This window comes from Culicoides brevitarsis, chromosome 1, assembly GCF_036172545.1.
Source record: "Culicoides brevitarsis isolate CSIRO-B50_1 chromosome 1, AGI_CSIRO_Cbre_v1, whole genome shotgun sequence".
Taxonomy (NCBI): Eukaryota; Metazoa; Arthropoda; class Insecta; order Diptera; family Ceratopogonidae; genus Culicoides; species Culicoides brevitarsis.
This window is the reverse complement of record NC_087085.1, coordinates 21139089-21163100: the sequence shown is the minus strand read 5'-3', so window position 1 is coordinate 21163100 and position 24012 is coordinate 21139089. Positions and strand designations below refer to the sequence as shown.

Genomic DNA, 24012 nt, shown 5'->3' with positions numbered 1-24012 from the left:
GATCTTTAAGATCCCAGAGGTTAATTAGTTGCCCCTCACCTTCTCTAATGATATTGGCTTCAGAGAGTGTGGAGCGTTGCAAGGTGTTTTTAGAGCGACCTCTTCTACGGCAGCCTTGCCGGTTGTATACAAGGGACCCTGCTGCTTACTTCCTCGGGATCTTTGCGAAGGGTATGTCTGATCTAATCGAATTTTCTTTTGCGTATTATCAAGTTTATATTCGTCATGTTGGCTCATATATTGAGATCTCAATAGAAATTGTCAAATTCTTCATAAGAAAAAAATTCTTATTCTTAGATTTTTTATTTTTTGAAGTTTTGAACAAATGTGAAACATTTTTCAAAATTGTACTCGCCTCATGTTTCAACCACTTTATACTTTTTTTGTGTCAGCAACTCGCAATTTCCTGTAGGAACGAAGAAAATATTTAGATAAACGAAATTATTACTATGCTCATGGTGGTTTTGCGTTCGGATTATGATAAGAATTTCGCATTATTTTTCTTCCTGCCAAATATTTCAACTTTTCTATCGTGAGATGCGGAGAGTAGGTTATCTTTATTTATCGATTGTTTCACCAAAAACTTACTTTGTCACGCAAAGAAAATGTACAATCCGGTAATATTTGGGAAAACGTATACAAGACACCGACGATTTTTAAGTTGAAAACCGTGTAAATTGTCATGCAGTTTGATAGACACCGTAAAAGCCGCATATCGTTCGTTGGAGAGGAAACAGGAATATGGTAATTAACATCAAGTCTGCACCGGTGATTGTCGGCAAGTATGTTGTGTTCTTTCGTTCCCCCGAGTGAATGAGCGAGCGAGCAAACGAACGACGCTCGGCATGCAACCAGGATATTCGTTGAAATAACAGCAAAAAAATAAAAGTTAAAAACTTGCATATTTGCATACAATACTCGACTCGTGCTGCGTCTTGTGTAAATAAATTTAAAATGTTACTTGGATGGGCCTGTAAATATTTAACAAGTAGAAGGAATTTATTTTATAAAACGGAATGTTTTTTGAGATAAGATGCTGCTCTCGTACAGCTAAAAAGATAAAATCTTACCGGGAAGACAATTAACATACACAGAGGGAGTTATTTTAGCTCCGAGCAAGTTTAACATTTATGGACGTTTGATGTAAAATATTTTATCTTTACCTCGATTTTATACACTTTTCCTCGAAAAATTTCCTCATTTTATTTATGAATCTTTGTCTTCTTTCTCGTTTCAGTTTACATGCAACAATTGTGCAAAAATCACTTTCTCACACAGATTTATAGGAAAATCGATGGAGCTGTTTTGTGGTCACAGAACGAACGGACACTCGATTGCGTCGTGACATTTCAAACGCACTCCATCCTACAAAGATTTATGCTGCGATTTGATACGCTGCAGCTAGATTGTAATGACCATCTGTACATATTTGATGGTGCGCATGCAGTAGGAACACACAAGGTGAGTTTTATTTAAGATTAATTATTTTTATAGAACCAAAACTAGTTTTGAATTTCCATTTATTAACATTTTCATTGAGATGACAATGTCGATAAAATTTTTACTTAGCTTAATAAAAAACTTAAGATCCTTGGTATTGAACTGGAAGAAAATTATTAAGAAATTTTCATTTCGAAAAATAACAAAAAAAAATTAATTTTTAAGAATGACTTTTTTATGGAAAAAATTCAATACCTATTTCTTAAATTTAATTTAGACCGCTCCGATTTTTTTTTTAACTTTTTGTCACAAAATTACATCAAAATAGGAGTAAAAAACGTTTTTTAGTCTTTTTCCATATTTATTCGAAAATATTTTCAATTTTCAAGATTTTTTTTTGAATTGAAAAATTTAATTTTAACATGAATTTTCTTCTATAAAAGTATTTTCAAAAAAAATTCAAATATTTTCAAAATTTTTATGATTTTTTTTTTCAAATTTTTTAATTTCAATTTAAATTATCAAACAACTAAAATTTTGATATTGACCGAAAATTGATTAAATTTTGTATGAAAAAGTCGACTTTATTTCATTTTTTTTTTTTTTGATAAAAATGTGTTCAAAATACATTTTTTTCTGAAATTCTTGAAAAAATATAATCCTAAAAAACTTTTTTTAATGCAAGGAACAAATAACAAAATGAAATTAGAGCGGCCTTTATATAAGATTATGTTTTTTCCCGGAAATCTCCATTTAATTACAACTAAAAAAAAATAATAATGAGATAAGTGAAATGTTGTCATAATTTTGCTATTTTACCCACACACGCATGTCGACAAAGCAAGGAAAATATTTTGTAAGCGCACATACCAACCGATGCTTTATTTTTCCCGAGCAAGGGATCAGCTTAGCATATCGCCTTGTTTCAAAACAAATTCCTTCAGCTATGTTTAACACATTCGTTCACGTTGTTTTGTTAGGGCGGGCGGGCATGCGGCGACAACGACGTCAGTATCTCTATGAAGTAATAACGAGAACGGATTAAAAGTGTATGAATTGTTAGCATACAAGAGGATTATCATTTGTACTTTTTCTACGTTTCTCGCTCGTACTTTCTCTCTAAATAAATATGTTTGTGTGTGCGTGCGTGTCTGTCACTCGAGGCCTTCTTATCAGTTTTATGTGTTTCTGAATCATTAAATGAATTAAAAGTGTCATTTATTTTAGACGAAAAATTATGAGAGTAAAACTGTAATTATTTTCATGTTTTTTTTTTAATGTGAAACGATAATTTAGGAATTAAATGATTATCTCGGAAATAAAAGAGTTATCAATTTTTATGAGTTTTCTTTATTGGAAGCACCTTTTCGTGACCAATCAGGACAAAATTCATCAAAATTTTTGACTGTTTTTAATGAAAAATGTTAAATTTACAAAATTCTTTTGAATTTTGAAACAAATTCATATCTAGGTCTGTCAGTCGATTGTTATCGATGTAAAAAAAATCCTGTTACTGTACAAAAAAGTTTTTGCATGGATTTTTTTAATTGAAATTCCGCGAAGGTATATTTTGTTCAGGAACGATAAAAAGTAAAATGTGTTGCTTGCGATTCTTTCAATTCCGAGGTATTCTATAATAAAATTCATTGTATCAGTAACATAAAATCCGTTATGAATAGTTGCAAGTCTGCAAATTGGATGACGTCAACTAAAGCATCTTTACGACCAACAATGTTAGATGGAATTTGCATCGATGTCATTGAAAGTGCAAATATTTTCCACTCTGTCACAACTTGACTCACAAGTGAAGATTTGTCAAGCAAATTGCTGTGGTGATTTAGTAACTCTTTCTGCGCAATAAATTTTAAAAAGAAAATGTAAAATTATGAAGATTTCTTTAAAAAAAATGCCAACGACACGCGGCGTTCCCAAGCGGTCACCCATCCAAGTACTAACCACGCCCGATGTTGCTTAACTTCGGTGATCGGACGAGAACCGGTGTTTTCAACATGGTATGGACATTGACGAGAATCTAACGCATAAAATCGGTACACATGGTGAAAATTTTGTCTAATGATGAACCTTCCATGTACAAAAAATTAGAAGATATTTTTAGATTTTCATAAAATTTTTGATGATTTTGCATGAATGAGTACGAAACTTATCTCTGTTGCTTTTGTCAACGTCCATACCATGTTGAAAACACCGGTTCTCGTCCGATCACCGAAGTTAAGCAACATCGGGCGTGGTTAGTACTTGGATGGGTGACCGCTTGGGAACGCCGCGTGTCGTTGGCATTTTTTTTTTTGTTTTAAAAAATTTTTAAAAATATTTTTAATAATTTTGTAAAAATAAATAGGCCACTCCAATTTTTTATTTTAACTTTTTGCTTATGCCGAAATTTTGAAAATCAAGTCCAGTAATTCTAGAAATAATATTTTTAGAGTATAGAAAGTAGAAAATAATTAATTTGCATATTTGATAAGAATTTCACGTCATATACAAAAACAATTAATGTCCTTGAAAAATATGCATGATAACCTTGATCAGATAAGATTCTCGAATTCAAACGATTTATAGTCAGTTTTTGTTCAAACTTTCACGAATTAAGATCAATAAAATGATCAAGAAAATATTTTTTATAATTTTAAACTTCACTATTTTGAGCAGCACTTTTTGCTGGCCAAGATCAATTCCCGTTCACAAATGCGAAAAATTCCAAGAAACTTGTACATTTACCAATGTCGATCTTACTCCGTTGAGATATGAATGGAAACCGATTGCAGACGATCCACGAACTGTTCGAAAACTCCAGTTCTTTTCAAGTGTCATTCCGATCATCACAGACAACATTTGCGAAAAATTTCCCGAAGTAGAAATTCTCTGGATGGATTACTTGCGGATTGAGGATGTTTTTGAAAACGCCTTTCATCGATGCCGAAAATTGAAACAACTTCATTTATTCGGGAATCAAATCAAAAGTTTCCATCCAAATACATTTACGGGCTTGACAAATTTGGAAGTTCTTGAATTAGGAAATAATTATTTTACGAATTTTACGGACAAGAAATTGTTCCAGGATTTAGGAAATTTGACGAAATTATTTTTAAACCGGAATAGAATTACGGATTTTCCCGCTCAAATGCTGAAAAATAATGGAAATTTAACGACATTGTGGCTCAACTCGAATAATTTGCAAGACTTGGAGGTGGAAAAACTTACAAATTTTCTTCCGAAACTCGAAACTTTGCGTTGGGAAGACAATCAGATTCCGTGTAGAAGAGCCGAAGTTGCAAATAGATATTTGAAGTCCAAGAGAATTAATGAATTGCTGAAGTATAATATACGTTATCACTCAGAAGAGACATTTTATGGTGATTTTCACTGTGGAAATAAATAAAATAATGTGGTAGTTATTAAATTTAAAAAAAAAATTAAATTAACTCGAAATTAACATAGTTTTGCTCAAAAAAGTTCAAAAATGACTAAAATAAAAAATATCTTAAAATTTAAACTCATGAAAGAAAATTTTCAAATTAATATAAAATTTTTAGTTTTGAAAAAAAGTAAAAAAAAATCATAAAAATCAAGATCATGAGTATCGGGAATTTTTTCAACAATTTTTTTAATATGAAAAATGGGACAAAACTATTTTTTTCTCATTAAAAACCTACATTAAAAAAAAATAATAAAATAAACAAGAATAATATTCACTTTAGATACAAACGTGTTCATTGTAGGCGTAATTGGAGCTTTGTTAAATCTCGTTTATCGTCACTTTAACTTTTTCTTTTTTTTTTTTTCTGTGAAACCAAATCCTTTTAACTCCTTGGAAAGTGAGAATAATCTGAAAATAAACATTAAAAAACAGGAAAATTAAATGAAGACAGTAAAAAAATCGTACTAGAAGTTTGTCAAATTGTCGCTATTTAAATTTCTTACAACGATGTTTCTCTTCCGACTCAATTTTTTTTTCGGTAAATATCAGTGAATTCCAATGACATCTCTTATTCAATACATTGAATTTCGTTTTTTTTCTTTCTCACTCCATTTTGTGTCCGCATTCGTTTTGTCGGATCCCATTTTGACGTGAACATAAGGAAAACATTATTTTGTATTTATAAAAGTTGTCTTGAAAAGGGAACGAGAGCAATTTGTTATGCCATGCCTTATCACAGACAATTGTGTAATTTTGTGTCGATTTTAATCTTGAAATTTCATGAAAAGAGAAAGAAAAAAAAAAGTTTTCTTTACATGTTACCCACTTTTCTTTAAATTTATTTATAAGCTATTTGTCCAGGTACAAAAAACTTTTTTTTTTGTATTGAGGTTTTTTTCTTTTCTTTACTTTTTTTTTGTTCATCTTAGGAGGCAATCCAATGTAATGCCCCGGAAAAGGATCAAAACTTTAGTTTGTGCACTTCATTTTCTCTTGTTTCGAAGACAAACACAAAAAGTAACAACGCAGTAAATAACTGGACGTCTCCACTGCTCCTCCGAGACACGAAAACCTTTTACTTGCACACGAAAATATTTTTGAAAAAGTAATTAAAATGCCATTAATTTGCCTCGAAAATGACTTATTGCAAAAATAATCTCGTTCTCTTTGTTCTCCTGCGCCATGAGAAACAATGTCTTTGGAGTTTACACAAAACAATAAATTTATTGAAGCAAAATAATTTTTTTTTGTTTTTGTAAACGAGAACGAAACAAATATCGGCAATAATCAGCAATGATGAAACACTTTATTGTTATTTTCTACTGAAATATGACCCAATTTCAGCTCAAAAATTATTACGTTTGTACGTTTCACGAATTTTAAAATGGCCAATTAATTACGCTTTTTGGGGAGAAGCAAAAGCGAATGATTGAACGAGCGAAAGGGAATAAAAGGGTAAATTAGCTCAATATTGTTATCATTTTAAAATATGTACATCGCAATTTAATATGTTTTTGTTGGTAATAATCAACAATTAGTGCGTTGATGAGCAATCAAGTTTGATGTCATTTTTGCGTGGTTTATTCATCGGAACGAGGTTTTTTCTTCCTTTATTTTATTTTTTGTTTATCAGAGTTAGACTTTAAAAATTTTGTTAAATTTAAAAATTAAAATTTAAAAAAAATAAATAAAATTTAAAAAATTAAGCATGTAAAAAATATTTTTTTTGTAAAAATGAAATTTGATTTTTAAAAATATTTATTTTTGTTAATTTTAGTCTTAACTAAAAATGAAATTTGAATTTTAAAAGATACAAAATTGGCCCCCGGGAAAAATCTCGCTTCTTCTACAAACGAATTATGGTTTTCTTCTCTATACCAACGAAGCTAAATATTCATCAATGTGATTAATTGTTTTCCCATTATTTTTTTTTCGAACATTTGTCAGAAAAATCCAAAAGTTTTCCTCCTCAAGTTTCCGTTAATGACATTTTTGAAAGCAATTTTTTGTGACATTCTGATCTTAAGGACCAACAAAAAGAATGAATTAAAGCTACTTTCTTCGAATTTTGTTTCCGTGCCATTAAATGATCGAAAAATGCTCTTTACGCGACACAATGGAAATGTCCTTTTACCCTTATTTTAACTGTTATTACCACACTCCTTGGTAATTATTATTATCGTCATTAGGCAAACGGGCAAAAATTTTTCTCGCATTTTATTGTTATGATTACGCTTCTACATTTTTTAATGGTCTTCTATAGAGATGATTTTCAATTTTATTTTTGGAAGTTAATAAATTTCATATTTTTTGCCTTTATTTATTTATGTTGAACTCCAAAAAATCATATTTTTATATTTTTAATAAAAAATAAACATAAATAAATGTTTGGCAGAGATAAAAATTATTTTATTGATTTTTCACAAGCCGTTTTTTACTTCCTACGCATATAATAATATTTACCTACATGAGAAAAAAAATGCGTGTGCCAAAGTTACTGAGGCATGAGTATCATCGGATTTAAGATGTCAAGAGAATCTAACAGATGATGACGTTCTAACAACATTAATGTCTTTCTTCCCTCCGCAACCTTTAAAAATATAAATGGGATAAATGTCGTTTTTAACCACTTTCTTAATCAAAGGACATTTATCTCTACTCTACAAGGCAAAGTTGTGTGTCTTGTCTTGTCGCATTTAATTGGATTTAGAAAAAAAAACCTCCAGTAGATTGATGTTTTGTAAGTAAAAATCAATTTTGGTCACATATGGACAACATACATGAAAAAAAGTTTTTTTCTCTTTTTTTTTTTTTGCGTATCCATAAAGAAGACGGGAAAAACTTTGAAAGAGACAAACATAAATAATTGGATGAATGCGGGTGGAAGTTGCTTAGTTATGTGTCGTCATAACCTCATCCACTATTATTTTTTTTTGCTTATTTTTTACCAGCAACCCAACTTTGCCTTGCAAAGTTATTCAATTTAAGTTCGTTTAATTGATAGACAAGACCACACCGCACTAAATATTCATTAAGGACACACACACACACATACCGAAAAAGGGGCAATCATCAGCAACAACCGTAAACATCTTTCACGCATTAATTATAAATAAATACAATTTCGCGACTGACCATGCGAGTGAGTGAACGGCAATAGAAAACAATCCTCCTCATCCACCTTCTTGCTGTTTTGTTGGTAATTTAATGAAACTGTTACAACAAACAAATGTAATATACATAAAAGTAATCGTTTCCATTTATATTGTATCGCACACAAAACGACGACGTCGAAAAAGCAGAGGAAAACACAAGCAGATAGAGAAAATGAGAGACTCGAGACTGATGCTAGGTAAACCAAAAAGTGGTTTTGTGTTGCCAACAACCGTCATTTACTGCTCTTTTCGAGTGTATCGCAGGCAAAAAACGACATAGAACACATTAAATATAAATATATCTAAGTGTTTTATGTTCTCTGCCGTATCGTTGGGTGGCGAGCAATACTCTTTTATAGGTCAATCGAAAAACTAAATTAATTTCAATTTTTGTTCTGAACAAATTATTGAAATAAAAAGAAGAGTCGATAAGATATATCGCATATATGCAATTTTTGAAAAATTTAGAATGAAAATTTCAAGCTTTTTACTGATTTTTTTGACTTTCAAGTTTAAAAATAGAAATAATGAGTGCATTCAAGATCACTCATCGCTTCCATCATGATTTTTTTCTGTGGTATTTTTTCGATCTTAAACCTGTTTTTTGATGAATATTTTTGACTTTAATGACATATTTTTACGATTTTCTATGATTCCCGATGAATCGAACAATCCATCTTATTTAACTTGAACGCGTTCGATGAAAAAAATTTTGAAAAAAATCATTGATGTCCATCGATGAGAAATCTTGAATGTACCCAATATTATATATAATAGTATTACAAAAATTATGAAAAAATTGTAGAAAATTGCACGCTCCAAACCCTGAGAAAATAACTTAAATCTAAAACTTAACTATGAAGCACTGCTCAACTTACAAAAGAATCGCGTACACATATAACATACAAACTATCCACTCAATTCAAGACAGCGAGAGTTCGTTGAAAAACATTCGGTGTGTGATATTTGACCACATGAGAAACATTCAATTCCGTTTCCTTCAAAAATTCTGACACATACCACACAAGCGTTCTGCATGTTGTTAGACAATTCCATTGTTTTGTCCAACTTACGATCTCGAAATGCAAGAATATCAAATTCTCGATAAGTGGTCCTTAAAAATTTCGAAGTTTGTGATCCTCTCATTATATCTTTTCATGATGCGCTTGAATACGTTGTTTCAGAAATTTTGGATCATTGAAGAGCTTTGAAATCCTCGATCCTCCAGTAATTATCTCTTCATCCGCTCATAAAAATCTTTAGTTAATTCTAAACCAGGTCATTTTCCACCTGATGCCCAAACAATGTCACCATCAAAAATCGATAATTTGATTTAGATTTATTCGAAAGTCTGTGCCATCAAGAGAGACTAAAATTCTGTAACTTTTACCTGTACCTTTAATTTTATAATAAAAATATTATTTAGTAAATTTTCTAAAACAAGTAATTTAAAATGTCATATTCAATATTTTTTCAAGATTTTTCACAAAACAAAAATGAGCAAAATTACTAACCTTCTTTTACGTCGGCTATTTAAGGACTATGTGCGATTTATCCTATTGACCACTTCATATTCTTTAAGAAGTCGAAAGGGTTTCTAAATTTTCCACTCACCGCTTACTCAACAACTAAAAATATCAATTTTTCAACCCAAATATGCCAAATCAGCAAAAAGTGTCGTCGTTTGATCTTCGTTTCTTGCATTACGGAAGCATCGTTCGGCAAAAGAAGAGCACAGATTTTTGCGGATGAGAGATTTTCCTTTCTTTCTTGCCTTCCTATAAATCTAATGGATTAGAACCAAAAAAAAAATCATAGATAAATCTTATTTATGATGACTCTACTGGAAACGTAATAAAAATAAAAGCTATAAAAAAGGGAAAAGTTTCCATGTCTCAAAGTTAATGGATTTGATCCTTATTGTATTGTCCAATCAGTAAAAATCAAAAATCAATTTTTTTATGAATGCCCATTAAAAGAAAATTTGTCTCTTTCTTGTATCGTTACAGTACGATCTCTCGTGTAAGAATACGAAGCAAAGTATAGGTGCAATATTTACTCGAACCAATTTTCTCACCCTGAAGTATGTGACGGACGCATGGGGTACAGATGCAAATGGTTTCAAAATGGTGATAACAGCTGTGAAGGATCCAAGTAAGATTGATTAAATTTTTTTCAATTAATTTCCAATAAATAACTTTTTTTTCTGCCTTTTTTAGAACACGCGTGCAAAGACTTTAGATGTGCACAGAAAGAATACTGCATAAGTCCGGATTTGCTTTGTGACCAAGTCAATCATTGTTCCGATGGATCTGACGAGGGATTGGCAGCTAACTGCAAAAGTAAGATTTTTTTTTAATTTTAGGAAAATAAAATAATTAATTACCTTTTTTTTATCAAAGGTCCCGAGACAGATTTGTTTGCCGGCGAGATTCCGTGGGTGATCCTAATTGCAGTTAGTAGTTTATTAGTGATAAGTGCTTGTATTGTCGGCTTAGCGATATGTATTTGTCGTAGAAATACATCTAGAAATCCACCGCAACAATCAGTTCAGTGTAAGAATTTAATCATTATCTAAAACAAAACAAAAAAATCAAAGTTTGGACAATGTACATCGACAATGATGACGCAACGAATGAAATGAATAGACAATAAAAACGCAAAAAATGCAATCATGAACCTACCGAAGATTTTTTTACCTACAAAAAATAAAAAAAAAAACTTATGAAAAATACAAAAAAATAAAGAAAAGCCAAGAAAAGTTCCTAAAACAATAAAAATTGCAAAAAAAATCGTCCACTAGTGTTAAATGAACAATAAAAATCAAACAAAAAAGAGATCGAACAAGTAACAAGTAGAAAATAGCTCTGTAAATATTCATATTTAAACTTAAGATTTGTTATGTGGCTGCTTTAATCAAAATTAAATTCGGATCTTGAGTTGTTCATTTCATTCAGCGTTATTCAAGTAGTTGTACAGTAGTCGTTCGAATCTTTTCTTTTCCTTATCATTTTTTTGTCTTTTTCATCCTCATTAAAAAATCATCTAATTAAATTTTCATTTGCATTTCTCTCTTATTTTTTTTCGTTTTTGTTTGTTGATGTTGTTGTTGTAATTCATAAAATGCCACACACCACACAAAAAAAAGTCCATCAAACAATTGAATCGAACGGTTCGTCGAAGAACTTACATGGAACTCTACCCCGCGGCATGACACAATTGCCGTCGGGAAACTTGCATCGCCCTGCGGGACTATTAGGTGAGTTTTTCTCGCGTCAGGCTAAAAAACGGCAATTAATCAATTTTATTAATTATGTTATTATCATGCAAATTACAGGGTACCCCCGCATACTACGCAAATTGATGGTCAAAGTCCGTCCCATCTGGTGCCTGGCAAAATAAGGCAAATGGGTCCGGATGTCTCGCAACAAGCCACTCAAAAAGAGGAATGGTTTGTCTAAAGTCATCGACATTTTTTGTTGTTTTGTGGTGCGTCTAGTTTTTTTTTTTGGACGGCTTTGTGTTGAAGGAAAAAAAAATTAACAAAGAAGAAGAAAGGACGAGACTAGCACAAATACACAAAAAAATAATTAAAAAGGACTAAATAAGCTTTAAATTCAGGCAACCAACCATCAGAACAGGAATAATTAACGAGTAAGTACTTTTTTTCAATCACTTGCGTCTTTTTTTATTTTTTTGTTGTACATTTTTCACGGTGATGGGTTTCTATTTTTTTTTTTTTTTAATTTTTTTCAAAATTTTTTTAAAAATTTTAAATTTTTTAAATAAATAAAATAAAATTTTTGATGAAAAAATAAAATAAATAAATATTTTTGATAAAAATTTAAAAATAAAATAGAAAAAAATCAAAATTTAATTTTTTTATAATGTAATTTCATAGAAAAATCTTTAAACCCCTGATTTATGAAGTGAACTGAAGTGATTTTTTTTCGCAGGAAATCTACGTTAATGAAACTTGAAGCATAATGACCATCAACCACGCAGGGTGTATTAAAGACGGGGGTTTTGTACCCAAATCCCTCTGTAAATAACTTATAATAATAAAAATACTGTATAAGCAACTCTCAACTTTGTCTAACGAAAAAAACGAAGAAAAAGAAGAGGAACATCAAGAAGAAGACGAAAAATAAATACTTTAGTAGAAAAAAGAGGTTTAGAAGAAAAAGAAAGAAGAAAAATAATAATCCTAAGAATTTTTTCGGTATATAAATACCTAAAACAAATAAAAAAGAAACTGATTGTGTATGTAATGTTTAACAGATATAAGTTAATAAATAAATAAAATAAAAGAAATATTTGGAAAAGTGACACGACAAAAAAAACTAAAAGTTTAATGTACAAGAAAATGATTTGAAGAACTTTTTTAAATATTTTTTTCAATTTAATCCTTTTTTATTTCAAAATCAAAGGTTTATACTTTTTTTAGAATGACAAAAATGATGAGTTTCCACATAATATGACGAAAACTTTAAAAAAATGTCTTTCATTAAAGAAGAAAAACCATTAGAGAAAAATATCATTTTAAAGAAAAATCAATATTTAGAAGAATGTTTATTAATAACTATAAAAATAAAAGGTAAAAAACTTCTTTATACTAAAAAAAAAAACAAAATTAGAGCATCAACAATAATAGTCATAATAATAAAATAAATAATAATAAAGAAAAACAAACTTTTGCAAACAAGAAACAGGTTTGATAAGAGCAATAAATTACATTGCTAAAAGACATATTTAACACACACACAAAAATTTGCATAAAAAAGGCATTTTATCATTTTCCTTTTTTGTGCGCGCTTACGAAAATTAACAACTTTTTCGCAAAAAAAAGTTTTACATTTCTTTATTGTTCGAAAAAGAAATTAAATAAATATATAAAATAAACATATTGACAATGCTGGTACTGACTGTGTAAGATATTGGTATAAGATGTAATAATGTAGTGGATAACAAATTGATAAGTACGTGTTCTATTTATATGACAGCAAAAGTTCTAAAAAAAATATATGTTTGATTGTTTAAATTGTCGCAGTCGCTAATATTTAAAATTCGTTTGCAAGAGTTTTGTTTGACCACAAAATTTTTAAAATAAAAAAAAAATATTTAATTGAAGTTGAAAAAAAAATAAATAAATTAGAAAAAGTCAGATCGTAATTAATTATAGCATCTTTTCTACCGAAGAAAAAAAAACAACTAATAAAATTTAAAATTATATAGTAAAATTTAAATAAACTCTGAATTAAAAATTATACTTGACAAAACATTAATAGAGCTATTATACCAGTTATACAACAACAAGAACAAAAATGGATAAATTTAATAATTAAAAAAAAAAAATGATAATGGAATTTTAGTCAAATTAGTAGCATATATTACCTAAACAATAATAATAATGAATAAAAAATTATATTATAAACAATTAAATGAAAAAAATAATAGATAAAAAATATAATAAGCAGATTAAATGTATATTATTATTATAAATTAATAAATAAATTTAATAATAAAAACTGCTACAATTTATACAAATTAACAGTTAAAAATTAATTAAAGTATAATAGAAAAAATGTTTATTATGTGCGAATTAAGTATATTTTTTTCTGCAAAAAAAAAAACAGCAAAACAAAAATAAAAACATCATCAGCAATTTTAAAATAGACTAAAAAAATTGTCATAAAATATCAGTCAAACAATTTGAAACGACAGCCATATCAAAAATTCTTGCAATATTTATTCGACCAAATGACCAAAATAAAGTTTTTCTCTTTCAATCTCTTCTTTAATTAAAAAAAAATTAAGAAAAAATATATACTCATCTTCTTTAATAAAATTTAAGAATAAAAAAAAATGATGATTTCCCAACGATGGCATTCCAATCCATATCGATCGTATTAAACTTGGCATTTTTCATCCATGACATGTCCTCAGTAATAGAAAAATAACAGCGAAAAGTACGCACAAAAGTATTTTTAGCGTCGCAAAATTGCTCCATTTTTATTTTCTCGTAAAATTAAATGAACAAATTATTTTTAAATTATTCCAAACAAGCCAACCAATAAACCAGATTGTTTGTAATGAATGATAAATACAACGCTTCTTCCATTTCAGCTACCAATAAAAAAAATTAAAACAAATAATTAAAAATAATTAATTACAATAGTTCAGTTTTCAACTTTTTAACTACTATTAAAGTACATATTATATATTGAACTAGTTGAGAAAATAAATACTCTAAAAATATTTAGTTTTTTATACCGATATATTTATATTTATTTATATGCACACAAACACTAACAACAACATGACAAAACAAAGATATCCGTTAAAATTAATAAACAAAAGAAAAAAAATGGAAAATCTATAAAACAGGAGTTAAAGTAAATAATAAATGAAAATTTTAAAAATAACATCAAGAATTTGTTTAGCAGAAAAAAATGATTATCTCAACTAAATTAAAATATAAAAAAAGTGAAACAACACAAGAAAATGAAATTATGGAAATTAAATAAAAATAAAGATTGATGAAAAAATTTCTATTTTTATTATTTATTTGGCTTCATCTTCAATAAAAAAAAATAAATAAATAATATTTACTATCAAAATTAAATTATTGCCCAAAAAAATATGGAAAGTGAATTGTTAAGAATTAATTGTTAATTATTAATTATTAAGAAATTGAAAATTTGGGTGATTTTTTACATATTTTCTTAAAATTTTAAGATAATTTTTCGAAATGAACAATAAAAGTAAGTAGAATTTACAACATATATTTTTTAATAATTTTTTATAATAAATAAAAATAATAAAAAATTTTAAAAATAATACTTGCAATAAAATAAATTAATTTTAATAAATTTTATGGAAAATCATTAATTTTCAAATTAAAATTAAATTATTTATTAAATTAAATTATTAAAAAAAATTATCATTCGAAAAAATTATTTATTTTTTTGTCAAACACCATGCAACACACACTTATGATTCGTAATATTATTTTCACTGGAAGAGTAATGAACATTTTTCATCATTAGGACCCTCACAATTTCCATAGCACGGGCACAAGGTACTTCATTATCAGCCCACAGCAAGACTCCCAGATTAGGAGTGTATTCCAAAATTTTTTCCACATACAAATCTCGTAATTTGTTCGAATAAACTTTAAGTTTTGTTAATTTTTTGTTGTTTTTAAGCAACTTTGCGGGAAATTCCCGTAGATGATTTTGTTGTGCCATCAATGTGTGAATTTTAAATAAATCTTTGAACAAATTCTCAGGTAATTCCGTCAACTGATTGCTTTGGATTTCCAGGGATTTCAGATTTGAGAGTCCTTGGAACGTATTTGGATGCAATTTTTTGATGTTATTGTATGCGAGTGACAAAACTTTTAAATCTTTGCATGGATAAAATGCATTTTCAGCTACTTCTTCAATGCCGAGTTTGCGAAGATACAAATCCTCCAACAATGGAAATGCTTGGCAAATGTTGTCCGTTATCGCGGGAATGATACTTGACACGAATCTTAACTGCTTAACAGGCTCAGAGTCATTTGTTTTTGGTATCCATTTTTGGATGTTTGAAGTGAGATTCACATCACGGCACGTACATAATTCACCTTCTTGTTCGCAGTGGAAAGTTATTACTACATCTCCTCCGAAAGTAAGTGAAATGATGAAAGTGAAAATTGTCACGAGGAAAAATGTGATTTTTTGCACCATTTTTGGTTGTGACTTTGTTGAAATCTTGATCGAAACTGAACTGAAATGAAATTTTGTAATGTAATTTTATATAGAGGAAGTCTATAAGTTGATTGATTTCCTTGGAATAGTTCTTCCATACTGGGAAGTGATCACCGTTAGTCATGCCTATATTGAAATAAATTCGTTTTAATCGTGAATTTTCAGTTAAGGCTGCTCCAAATCAATTAAATATTTTTCCCTTGTCCCATTCGGAAAGTTGAAAATCTTGATTTTTTTTCCCGTTTTATTACAGTTTTAGAGAATTTTTCGTAATTTTTTAGAATTTTGAAAAAAATCTGCTTAAATTTAATTATTTTACTTTGAGTCAACATCCCTCCTCCGGCTTTGTCGAAAAAATTCATGAGGAAATAAAAATAAAATGTAAAAATTTAAATTAAATTTAATTAATTTTTTTAAATTTTAATTAATTAAATTCAATTTTTTCGCCTTAGAAACGTAAAAATAACAAAAATTCCAATGAATGGTGAAAATTTTGTTAAATTCAATCATTTTAGTTGAAAAGTATTTCAAAACAACCTCCTATTTTTCAAAAACGTGACAAAAATATTAATTAAAATTTGGAACAGCCTTAATTAACAATTTTAGCATCAAATTAAAACTGTTACGTAACGGAGATTATTAAGCAAAAAAAAAACATTTTCACATGATTTGTATTAGTAACTTTATTTTTAACAGTTTTCAATCCGAGGTCAATTCTTCCTAACTATCTAATAAATACATAGTTTTTCTATTTAAATTCATTCCTACTTAAACAATTTGTTAGATCTTATTCTTATAAATTAATTAAATGTTTTAATAACAATTATTGAAAGAAGAAAAAACGAGAAAATGCCAACAAATTTTTGTAAAATTTTTAAACTTGTTCCATGAACTCAAACAAAACCAGTCTTATCTTTAAGAAAACTTTTTATACGTATATAAATTGCCGTTTTTAGTACGTTTTAAACGCATCTTCGTCATTTTTTCAATAAATTAAGGTGAGAAATGCAATTTAAGCAATTTTAAAGGCATGGACGAAGGAAATGCGTAAAATTTTGTCGAAATACTTTTTTTTCACGTCGGTCTGTTACTGTTTTGTGTGTAAAAAATGGTTCGGCTGGTAGAAATTAGTGTAGATTTTTTTAGTACAATTGTTTCAGTTGTTCATACGTTATGAAGAAAATGATATTCCAGGGTCCCATTCGAAGGTAAGTCGGTATAAATCCTTTGTACAGCGCGCGAAAACCTTCGTTTCGCACAGTTTGAACCGCACAATCTATACTGCCGTTATAAATTCGAGTTTGTGGCGCAGCAACTGTTCCGTTAACGCCAACAATTTCCAGTCGCTTATTCACGCGCTTTTGATTCATTAATCTTGTCCGTATGACGTCAATGGGGTTAGAAGCAACTGCGGAGCCTAAGAATTGATATTTTTTTTTAAATAAAAATCGTTTTGTAACAAAATTAGGCGACATAATTTGATTATTTGACTTATTTCGAATCCGAATTTATTATGAAAAGGGAGAAAAAATAAAAAATATTGTTAAAATTTTAATTTTAAATCGAAGGCGATTTGCCTTAGATCGATTTTTTTTCATGAAATTAATTATTTTAAAAATTTACAAATTTTAAGTCAAAATTTAAGAAAATTTAAAATTTAGTTAAAATCGGCAAAAATTTATTTTTATTTTTAAATTCAAATAATTTTCACGTAACTTGAATTTTTTTTTCATATTGATTTAAGAATAAAGGAGTTCTAGTTAAGGCAAGTTCAGTCCAATTTTTGAATAATTTTAAAGTAAAATGAAATTTTTTAAGATATTTAGCCAAGCGTTTCTAAAAATTTCAAAAAATTTCCATTTTATTTAATTTTCGTCCCTGAATATTTACTTCAAAATTGGAAAAAAGTGAAAAAAGTCAAATAATTAAGTTAAGTCGCCTTAATAAAATTAAAAACTTACCAAAACTGGCAATAAAACTAGAAATAAAGTGATTGCTGACACGATCGCCAAAAACATCCATAAAATGATTCTTGCAAAAATCGTAAACCGGTAACTCGACAGCGGCAATAATTGCTGCTCGTTGTGCAGTCGGTGTCACACCTCGCCACAATCCCCGAATTCCTTCGTGCACATAAATCTCGTGAAAGCACTTGACCAAACCCATTTCTTGCGATCCCCTGCCATGCACTTGCATCCGAACTTTAAGCACGTCTGTCGGATTCGCGATCGCACTACTGATGGCACCCGCAATTATCGCACATCCCATATTCCCCAAGACACTTTCGTTGCCAAATTCGTCGACGAGCCATCCGTGCGAGTTGGCGATGTGTTTCAGCGTGTAATACGTGCCAAACTTGATCGTGCCGTACGTCGATTGCCGCAACACCGCTGGTCCGATGCCCGAATACAGCGCTTTGACACCTTCCTGCCGCGATATTTGGAGGAAACAATCGAACATGCCGCGATACTTGATCGGAATCTGCTTTTGACCTTGAATTTGTAAGCGTGTCTTCGTTGTGTCTATGGGAAAGGTGCCTGTGTGTGCGCGCACAAACAAAAACAACACGAAAATTAGGTGAGACAAGTTCATGAAGGTCACGGATTTTTTTTAAGGTTATGTAATGCAATGTTGGAACATGCAAAAATGCATTTCCTTTGAAAATTTTTCAATAATTCCATGAAATTTTATCTTAATTGCAGAAAAATAATCTTCAATTAGAATAAAATTCAAACGCAAAACGCAAATCCCATGAAAAAAAATCCGTAAATGACGAAGAAATTTTTTTCACTTACCAAATTCAGCGACACAAGAGCTGAGACCCCCGTAAACAAAGGGTCTCCAATCTCTCGCCATGCTCCGATGCGATATCTACAGTTGACAAATAATTTTCCTGCTGTTTTCCAGGATTAAATTGAAGAAAACTCAATTTTTCCAGATGTAAACAAACGAGCGATGGTACTGACGTCTTTCCCCGGTCAAAAGTTGGAGTTTGTTTTTAACGTCAAAGCCAAAGTGTCACAACAATTTGCGGACTCATCACTCGCAGAAGCCGTTTTTCGTTAATTTTCAGTGAAAATTCAGTGAAATTTTGTAATAAATACACTCCAACATGTCCATCGATATTGCCCGCGATCTCCCGAATCCAGGATTCAACTTTGAAAACTGTAAAAGGTACGAAAATTGGGTGTTTTTAAAACTGCATTGTCATCCGGTGTCTAATTCTTAAATTTTTCGCATTACAGGAACCAATTACTCCTGCAAAAGGGATTCAAGCCACCGAAGGCAACATCGACAGGTACCACCATTGTCGGCATCATCTACAAAGATGGCGTAATTTTGGGAGCTGATACCCGAGCCACCTCCGGTCCCATTGTCGCCAACAAGAATTGCGAAAAAATCCACTATTTGGCGAAAAATATGTATTGCTGCGGCGCTGGAACGGCTGCCGACACGGAAATGATCACGCATCTCATCAGTTCCAACTTGGAGTTGCATCGTTTGAGCACGGGACGCATTGTGCCGGTTGTTGCGGCTCGCACAATGTTGTCGCAGCGTCTTTTCCAGCATCAGGGACATATTTCAGCTGCTCTGGTATTGGGAGGTGTCGATAATACTGGGCCGCATATCTACAGCATTTCGCCACATGGCAACACAGATAAAGTTCCGTATGCCACAATGGGCTCCGGATGTTTGGCCGCCATGAGTGTCTTCGAGGCACGCTGGAAACCGAATATGGACGAAGAAGAGGGCAAAAAATTGGTGCGAGACGCCATTGCTGCGGGTATTTTCAACGATTTGGGCTCCGGATCGAACGTGGATTTGTGCGTCATCAAAAAAGACGGCGCCCAGTACTTCCGCACGTATGACGAGGCGAACAAAAAGGGCGAAAGAAGTTTGGATTACAGCTACAAACAAGGAACAACGGCCGTACTCGAGACAAAAGTCCACAAATTCGACGTTATCGACTCCGTTGTCATGCCAAGTACTTCGGGAGAGGCAATGGATACAGCTTAAAATTTTGTATTTTTATTAAAGAATTTTTTTTTGTTCATTTGCACTTGAAACATAAACCTAATAATAATTCTGGAAAAAAATAAAATAAAAAAAAACTTATGATAAATCTTTATGTAAAATAAAATCCCAAGTATCCTTCCAACGGAGGGCAACAATATCAGTTTCGGACAACTTTGTTGTGCCATAACTCAAAACACTAAACTTAACAAAGACGAAAACGACTCCGATGAACCACAAAACCATCAAAACGTCATAAGCGAAGCAATAGAGAACATTCCGGACTTTGGCGAGAAGTGAATGGAGATGATCGATCACGAAAGTGAGCAACATAATTTTGAATGTCAATGCTGGGAGGTAGTAATGCAGGAAGAGAATCCGTTCAACGAAGAAAAATGGCAAGAAATTGATCAAATATCCGATCATAAAGACCTCGCCAGCTTGTGTAAATTTGACAAATTCTTCTTCGGTCAAGTCGTAACATTGGCGACATCGTCTTAAGATGTAAAAAACTAATAAACCAAAGTACAACACGAGAGATAAAGTGCCCGAATACCAAATAACGATATTTCCCAAGAGATGAATTTGCGCATTCGAGTCTTTCGCGACCCAATATGCGATCCCCTTATTCATGAGAGGCCAATCAAAGACTTCGCTGCTGTACATGTGAGTTATTCCAGTTTTTTCAGCATACCACAGCATTTTCATCTGTATTTCCATGAACTTTTCGGTGAAGGTGAGTCGTGTGGGAGCCATCGGAATCATTTCTTCCTTCGCGATTTGTGATGCAATCTCCGTGCCTTTTGTGTAGCGGTGCTCCTCGACATTCCAAACGGTGTCAGGTTGATCGATTATCTTGTCAGCGACAATTTCGTGTTGATTGAAGCCCCAGTCGGGTAGTTGTTTGCCACTGAAACGCAATGCCAAGCCAGTTGTGACGTGAATGAGACGCACTTGCGATGTGATTGCATGCCAAATTTCACGGGGTTCTTGCTTGTTGATGATATCGACGCGCCATAAATTTTGCGCCGGCATGGAAATGTTGTAGTCGATGTAGCAGGAGACTTCTTGGCATTGCGGAGACATGGGTGCGGCGACATCGTGACTGTTTAGGGCGCGAGATGTTATTCCGTGAACAAGTTGGATTTCGTCGCCATCGCGGATTTCTTCGGGTAACTCAGCAACGACTAAGTTTGGAATGTCGGGTTTTTTGACGATCCACCAGTTGTTGACGTCCTGCAAAAAAAAAAAAAGAAATTCAGGTAAAATTTAATTTTTGAAAAAAAATGATCTTATGACAATTTTTGAGATCTATTGGAAAAAAGAGGACTAAAAAATGTTCAGTACTTTTTTTTAATTTTTGAAAGTTTGCTAATTTAATTTAAATTTTTAATAATATTTTTAACAAAAGCTTTTTTAAATATTTTACGAAGTTTTTGGGTCCAAAATATTTTTTTGGTTTTGAAATACTTTTGAAATGGCAATTTTCAAAACATTTTTTGGAGCGTATATAATTTTTAATTTTTAAGATCTTTATTTTGGCTTTTGCAAGTTTTAAAATAAATTCAGACCTCTTCAAATCAAAAATTTTATATAAAACAAAAAATTATAAAAAAAATATGGAAAAAAATTGTTTTTGGTGAAAAAATCCATTTAAAATAAAAAATATTTGAAAACATTTTTAAAAACTAAAAAAAAAAAAATTTATGTTCAAAAAAAAAAACCTTAAAAACGGAAAAAATTTTTAACTTATTTTTTTTTAAAAATGTTTTTTAAAATTAAAAAAAAAATCATTTTTTTATTTTTAAGATCTTCATTTTGGCTTTTTGCAAGTTTAAAAATAAATTCAGACCTCTTCAAATAAAAATTTTTAAATAAAAAAAGCTAAATAATTTCGAAAAAAATGTTAATTGAAGCTATAAATTTTTTTACGATATAAATCCATTTAAAATAAAAATTATTTTCAAACATTTTTAAAAACTAAAAAAAAAATTCCGAAAATATGAAAAAGAAGAAATTTTTATTTTTTTTATGAAAAAATATTTTCAAAATTTAAAAAAAAATGGAATTTAATTTAAAAATTAATTCTCATTTTTAGTGAAAAAATACAAAAATGAACTTTGAATAAAAAAATGAAGTTTCGACAAAAAAATTAAGATGACTATAGGAGTAAAATGAATTAAATTTCCTGATTAAAAAAAAATATTAAAAAAAGTTCTCTATAAATTTCCAAAAAGCTTAAATTAAAAAAAAAAAAAAAAAAAATTTTTAACATTAAAATTCTTACCTTAAACGAATAACAAGTAACTTGCTGTTGATGCGAACTTCCTCGATTGTCTGCATATTTAACGGGATAAACGGCAGCATGTGAGTGCAACCAACAAGTCCTTCCATGCGTGTGTCGCAGCGTTATTTGCGATCCATGAACAACATTAACTGGCTGTCCTTTCGTAATCGATGCCAATCCTCCGTCCAACGACGCTTGAAAAGCACTCGTCAACACTGAATCATGTGGTCCCGCTTTGTGCAACAACGTCAAGTGATAATAAAACGACGTGAGATACACTCCAACAATAACGACGGCAAAAAGTGTCGCAGTCAATACGGTCCTCATGCCCAAATTAAAGTCCGAAAGAGTGCGATCTTTCAACAAATCCCACAATCGACGACAAATTAAAATAACGGCATGATACATCGCGTACACTCCAACATATTTTACGCTAATTGCTGAACTAATGAACAAAGCAGCGCAAGTTCCGGTCAACCACCATGTCGGATAAAAGGGTTTCGCGTCCAAAAACTTCATCAAAAACAAAATTCCCATCACGGAGAACAAGATGAGCATGGATTCCATCAACATGAAGCGTGATTGTGTCAGCAAGGCGTTATCTAGGATGATCAAGGCACCACCAAGAGAAGCTGAGATCCGAGAAACTTTCATCTGGAGCAGCAATTTGTAGACCATGGGTGCTAAAAGGGCTCCACACAACGCTGGAACGAATCTCAGGGCAAAAATGGGGACATTCGGGGTGTATTCTGCTCCAATTTTATCAAAAGTGTAGTTGCCATCGTAGCCAGTGAGAAAAGCTGTGGCAGCAATTAATTGTTTTCCAAGCGGCGGATGTTGATCAAAGAAGAAAACGTTTCGCATGTAAAACGATACGTATTTGCCGTAATGCATTTCGTCAAAGACGACGTTATTCGGGGTCCACAACTTCCACATTCGACTTACGAATGACACGAGAAACAGCAACAAGGTAATAACATCAAACGAGATGCTGATCGTCATGAACGAGTTATCGTTAGAAACTTGGGTTGAATGCACTTTTTCGTGTACTTTTAATGCATTCTTAGCGTCAATTTCGCTTTCACCTTCTTCGTCGATTTTTTTAGCACATTCTTTTTGTGCTGCTTGTTTTGCAACAGGTTCCCTTCTTACGTCGTCAAAAACAAGTCTTTCGTTCTTATTTTCGTCTTTGCCCGAATCCGAGCCCTCTTCCTTGCCAGCCGATGCCTTGGAACGATTTTTCCTCTTACGCACCGCGTCAACACTCATTTTTACGATTTTTCTGTCACAAAATTCGCTTTTATTGCACTTTTCACTTCGGAGCCCAATTAGTACGTGTTATGAAGTAGAATGTTTGGGTGTGTGTAAAAATGTTAACGCAACTTGTCTTCACTAATTCGGTTCGATTGAGTGATCGTCGATCGTCACTCACTTTCTAAGAGCGGGAACGGTATTTGTCGTTTGAAATTTATTATCATTAAAATAGAACAATTTGATACTTGATAAATCCAATCTATTTTTTTGTTCTCCTTAGAAATCACTTTCCTTAAGCTGACTTTTTAAGACGAATAAATTTAATATTTTCATGTTTTGTCATGAGGGCCCTGAGGGAAATAAAATAATAAATAATAAAAAAATAATTTTTGAAATTTTTTAGGGATTTTTAAACGTTTTTAGACGTTAAACGTTGATTCTTAACATTTATTTAATTTAATTTTATATTATTTTCAAATTTGAGCTTAAAAATGAACAAAAATCAAATAAAATCTCCCAAAGTAAAAATTTTTGAAAAAAAAAAATATTTTGGTTACGTGACTCAAAAAAATTCTTCTGCATTTCAATAGGAAATGTCTTTTAAAAGCAAGTTCCTTCTGTTTTTTGAATAATTTTAACATTTGTAGTAATATTTCAATCAAAAAATTC

The 24012-nt window shown here is 30.8% G+C and overlaps 4 protein-coding genes and 2 non-coding genes across 6 annotated transcripts in view; 3 read left to right on the top strand and 3 right to left on the bottom strand.

The window, feature by feature from the left end:
- LOC134827956 (uncharacterized) overlaps positions 1–12140 on the top strand; it is a 54894-nt gene extending 42754 nt beyond the window's left edge. Inside the window, exons 3-9 of the mRNA XM_063840870.1 lie at positions 1238–1461; positions 10044–10188; positions 10254–10376; positions 10437–10589; positions 11183–11293; positions 11372–11688; positions 11991–12140. Coding sequence (XP_063696940.1) covers positions 1238–1461; positions 10044–10188; positions 10254–10376; positions 10437–10589; positions 11183–11293; positions 11372–11436 — 821 coding nt within the window. The 3' untranslated portion in view covers positions 11437–11688; positions 11991–12140. The remainder of the gene's footprint in view (positions 1–1237; positions 1462–10043; positions 10189–10253; positions 10377–10436; positions 10590–11182; positions 11294–11371; positions 11689–11990) is intronic.
- On the bottom strand, positions 3348–3466 carry LOC134828252 (5S ribosomal RNA). The gene has a single exon (XR_010161882.1). It is a non-coding gene; the product is annotated as a 5S ribosomal RNA (ribosomal RNA).
- On the top strand, positions 3619–3737 carry LOC134828261 (5S ribosomal RNA). Its single transcript, XR_010161891.1, has one exon. It is a non-coding gene; the product is annotated as a 5S ribosomal RNA (ribosomal RNA).
- Positions 12141–16487: 4347 nt separating the features above from the next.
- Positions 16488–18758, bottom strand: LOC134827957 (mitochondrial uncoupling protein Bmcp). The gene is made up of 3 exons (XM_063840872.1): positions 18584–18758; positions 17750–18325; positions 16488–17205 (listed from the first exon to the last, which is right to left on the bottom strand). The coding sequence occupies exons 1-3, from the start codon at positions 18642–18644 to the stop codon at positions 16931–16933; spliced, it is 912 nt and encodes a 303-aa protein (XP_063696942.1). The 5' UTR covers positions 18645–18758; the 3' UTR covers positions 16488–16930.
- Positions 18759–18804: 46 nt separating this feature from the next.
- LOC134827958 (proteasome subunit beta type-7) lies at positions 18805–19962 on the top strand. Its single transcript, XM_063840873.1, has 2 exons — positions 18805–18962; positions 19034–19962. Exons 1-2 carry the CDS (start codon positions 18901–18903, stop codon positions 19803–19805), a joined length of 834 nt encoding a protein of 277 aa, XP_063696943.1. The 5' UTR covers positions 18805–18900; the 3' UTR covers positions 19806–19962.
- LOC134837433 (protein O-mannosyltransferase 1) lies at positions 19872–23358 on the bottom strand. The gene is made up of 2 exons (XM_063852807.1): positions 22090–23358; positions 19872–21038 (listed from the first exon to the last, which is right to left on the bottom strand). The coding sequence occupies exons 1-2, from the start codon at positions 23356–23358 to the stop codon at positions 19902–19904; spliced, it is 2406 nt and encodes an 801-aa protein (XP_063708877.1). The 3' UTR covers positions 19872–19901.
- Positions 23359–24012: the final 654 nt, after the last annotated feature.

Bases quoted from the DNA above. Each gene is read 5' to 3' on its own strand.
- LOC134827957 (XM_063840872.1), bottom strand. From the start codon at position 18,644: ATGGCGAGAGATTGGAGACCCTTTGTTTACGGGGGTCTCAGCTCTTGT. The intron at 18,326-18,583 runs GTAAGTGAAAAA...GCGCACACACAG, and splicing joins CTCTTGTGTCGCTGAATTTG to GCACCTTTCCCATAGACACA. The intron at 17,206-17,749 runs GTAAGTTTTTAA...ATCAATTCTTAG, and splicing joins TAGTTTTATTGCCAGTTTTG to GCTCCGCAGTTGCTTCTAAC.
- LOC134837433 (XM_063852807.1), bottom strand. From the start codon at position 23,358: ATGAGTGTTGACGCGGTGCGTAAGAGGAAAAATCGTTCCAAGGCATCG. The intron at 21,039-22,089 runs GTAAGAATTTTA...TTTTTTTTGCAG, and splicing joins TTACTTGTTATTCGTTTAAG to GACGTCAACAACTGGTGGAT.
- LOC134827958 (XM_063840873.1), top strand. From the start codon at position 18,901: ATGTCCATCGATATTGCCCGCGATCTCCCGAATCCAGGATTCAACTTT. The intron at 18,963-19,033 runs GTACGAAAATTG...TTCGCATTACAG, and splicing joins AACTTTGAAAACTGTAAAAG to GAACCAATTACTCCTGCAAA.